We start from the raw sequence: 2,902 nt of genomic DNA on the forward strand, positions 1-2,902 counted from the left end.
TCCACTGTGCTTAGATCTGTGTTAACTAAACAGGCCTGGTTTTGGATCCGACATTTATAATACATACAGGTTTAGTAAAATGCTCCAGAAAAAAATGCAAGTTGATACCACTGCTGCCTATAACTTCAAGTTAACAAAAACCAGTACTAACTCCATAAGTACTGGTTTTTGTTAAGTATTACCATTAAATAAGACCGATCAGAAACATGGATCGTTTTCTAAAGTGAAAGCCATATTAAGTAAAACCATCTGAGCCACATGATGCAAATACTGGATTTGTGAGTGAATGTTTGTGCTTCTACCTCAGTCTCTGGAGATCTCTGTAAAAGAAACACAAGCAGAAAGTGAGTTAGAAAGGTATAATCTGCTTAAAGTATATTAGTTGTACTTCATCTAAAATGCCAGAAATTAAAATTAATTTCTTCCAGTTCTAACTCTTGCTTAACATCATGACACCTGTAAGTACCAGTAGATACCCTGTTTCCTATCTTTTTAATCTTCTCCCAAATACCTTTGGATCATCCTGTAGGCACCCTGTAAATATCCTGTAGTAAATACTCACTACCATGTCCCTTCAGGTTGTTTTGGAAGCAAGTACTCCATAGATGCTCTTCTAGTTTTCTCTATGGTTCCTCTAGATTTCCTGACCGTATGTCATGAGTACACCAGAGATACCGTGTGTGTACTTTATTAACATAATGTAAATACCCAGTAAATAGCACAGAAGATACTTACATTCACTACAAGTTTCCCTCTAGTAACTCAGAAGTATGCAAGTAGACCAAATATATTGTGTAAACATCTCTGATTACTGAATGTACACTTTTGGGGACTTAAGGGCTCTGCTGGTCAAGCCGAGCTGCTGAAATCTGTTCCTATATTTGTGGTTGTGTAACAAAAATCACGTCGTTCTGTTCACGGCATCACGTCGTCCGCCCTTCATGTCACCACTTCCCTGGCGAACATTTCGCCCCCCTGCATATTAAACTATTGTGTGATTGATTGAACTAGTGAACTCATGAAAGTTGCTCCTCCATGATGTCACAATCGCTGTGTTTATTGTTGTAAGCCACACATATGACAAGAGACCGTGACAAATACTGCAATGGGAGGAGTTTCACAGGAGCTCGGCTCACTGTGGCTTGTGGAAGGGTGTGTGTGAAAATTAACATCCTGAAACCTTGTGACTTTGATTCGACCATGCTGAGCCCTTCAGGAACTGCTATGACTTTTGGGAGTTAGTGGTTATAATTTCATTCATTTTAATTTCTGGGACTGGAGCTCCCTTCTCTGTGGAGGAGAGAGGGGAGGAGCCCTGATTGCCAAAGTTCATTTAACATCCAACAAACTGTCCAGAAGTAGCCAAAAGCAACAGTGGGATTAAGCGCTCCATTGCCTGAGCAATTGTTGGATAATAGGACTTTCTTTGGTGATAAACTAAGAAGGACCAACTGTGGCAGAAACAACCAGTCCGATTACCTCAGTAAATACAGAGATTTGCATCAGTGAAACTTATTGTAAGTCACACCTCTCCTTAAGGTTGTGAGTGACTCTATATAGGTTTCAAATAGTAATTGTGTGTTTTTCATTTTTGGGATTGGAACTCCCTCCTATATACAGGAGAGAGAAAAGGATTCACGATTGTTACAGTATTTAACATCCACCAATCCCATCTGATGTCGATCTCTGTTATTCTAGCTTCAATGTCCTTAGATCTGTGTTTACTGGATCACTAAATAAATATATAAATAAAAACATCTGGGCCACGTGATACAGATACTAGATGTGTGTGAAGGTTCGTACATCGCCTGCGTTCTCTTCAGGTGCCTGTAAAAGAAACGAGCAGAAAGCAGGAAAGTGAATTAGAAAGGAATGATCTACACTTGATCTCTTATGATGTTAAAAGTTTTAATTAAAATCCCTGTTCAAGTAAAAAACAAGACATTACAATCCCTTCCTTCCTGGTGTAAATCCTTTTTAAAATTTGTTTAATAAAAAAATGTGGTAACTTTTGCCTGTTTTTGATTTAGCAGCTTGTCTCTGAAAAACAGGCAGCAATAAAGGAGAGAGAAACAGTGAAGCTGTGATCAGCTTCTGTCTGAGCTGCAGTTTGTCCAAATTACACATTAACTTGGTGTAATGTGAATTTCACTTTTTGTTTAGAGTTAAAAATAAAACAAAGTTCAGGCGTGGGAATTTGTTTACATTTTTTGACTCCATTGTCTGAATCCAGAATGTTTCACATTTAAAAAAATAAAGTGCCAGAATGTAACTATATTATATGTACGCCACAATAATCAGCTGACCTGAGTGTTTATAATTATGTTTGGGTCAGCATTGAACTTCTATGAAACCAAATTAAATATCTGGTTTATTTGAGTCCATCAGAACCAGAACCTTGAGGTGATCACAGCCCGTCCACAGTAACGAGGAGCAGAACCAAACCGCACATTAACAGGTTAGAGTGCGATTTCCCAGTGGAAAACACCCAAAGTTACTCCAAGATGCAAGTAGATAAGACCCAGCAGAGCCAGAAAAAAGGGTCACATACTGGAAACCTGCCCATGGTTAGCTTAATGTTTCCCAATAGGTACTGGTTCTTGTCAAGTGTTACCACCAAAGAGACCCAGATGAAACCATGAAAGCCATATTAATTAAAAAGTCATATCATGTAAATGTGTGTGAAGGTTTGTACTTCTAAATGGAGGAACGTAGGTTTCTGTAAAAGAAACACAAACAGAAAGCAGGGACAGAAAGTTAGTTAAAATGATCAGCACCTGATGACTTATATTGACTAATAAAACCTGATCAGTGCTGATCAAGTTTTATTAGTTGAAGTCACTGTTTATCTAAAATGTCAGATATAATCAATACCTAGCTGCAATTTAGAGAAAATACATCA

General features: G+C 38.1%; 1 protein-coding gene across 3 annotated transcripts in view; it reads right to left on the reverse strand.

Annotated features, from left to right (window-relative positions):
- Positions 1 to 365: 365 nt before the first annotated feature.
- The window catches only part of LOC103153908 (poly [ADP-ribose] polymerase 4-like), a 46,804-nt gene continuing 44,267 nt past the window's right edge, over positions 366 to 2,902 (reverse strand). For 2 of the 3 annotated variants that reach the window (XM_016662285.1, XM_016662284.1), the window contains one exon: positions 370 to 1,827. In XM_016662285.1, coding sequence (XP_016517771.1) covers positions 1,780 to 1,827 — 48 coding nt within the window. In that variant the 3' untranslated portion in view covers positions 370 to 1,779. Of the gene's footprint in view, positions 1,828 to 2,695; positions 2,875 to 2,902 lie in introns of all 3 variants that reach the window. The other variant, XR_001659063.1, reaches the window with a different exon arrangement.

The sequence above is a fragment of the Poecilia formosa genome, unplaced genomic scaffold (genome assembly GCF_000485575.1).
Source record: "Poecilia formosa unplaced genomic scaffold, Poecilia_formosa-5.1.2 Scaffold367, whole genome shotgun sequence".
Classification (NCBI taxonomy): Eukaryota; Metazoa; Chordata; class Actinopteri; order Cyprinodontiformes; family Poeciliidae; genus Poecilia; species Poecilia formosa.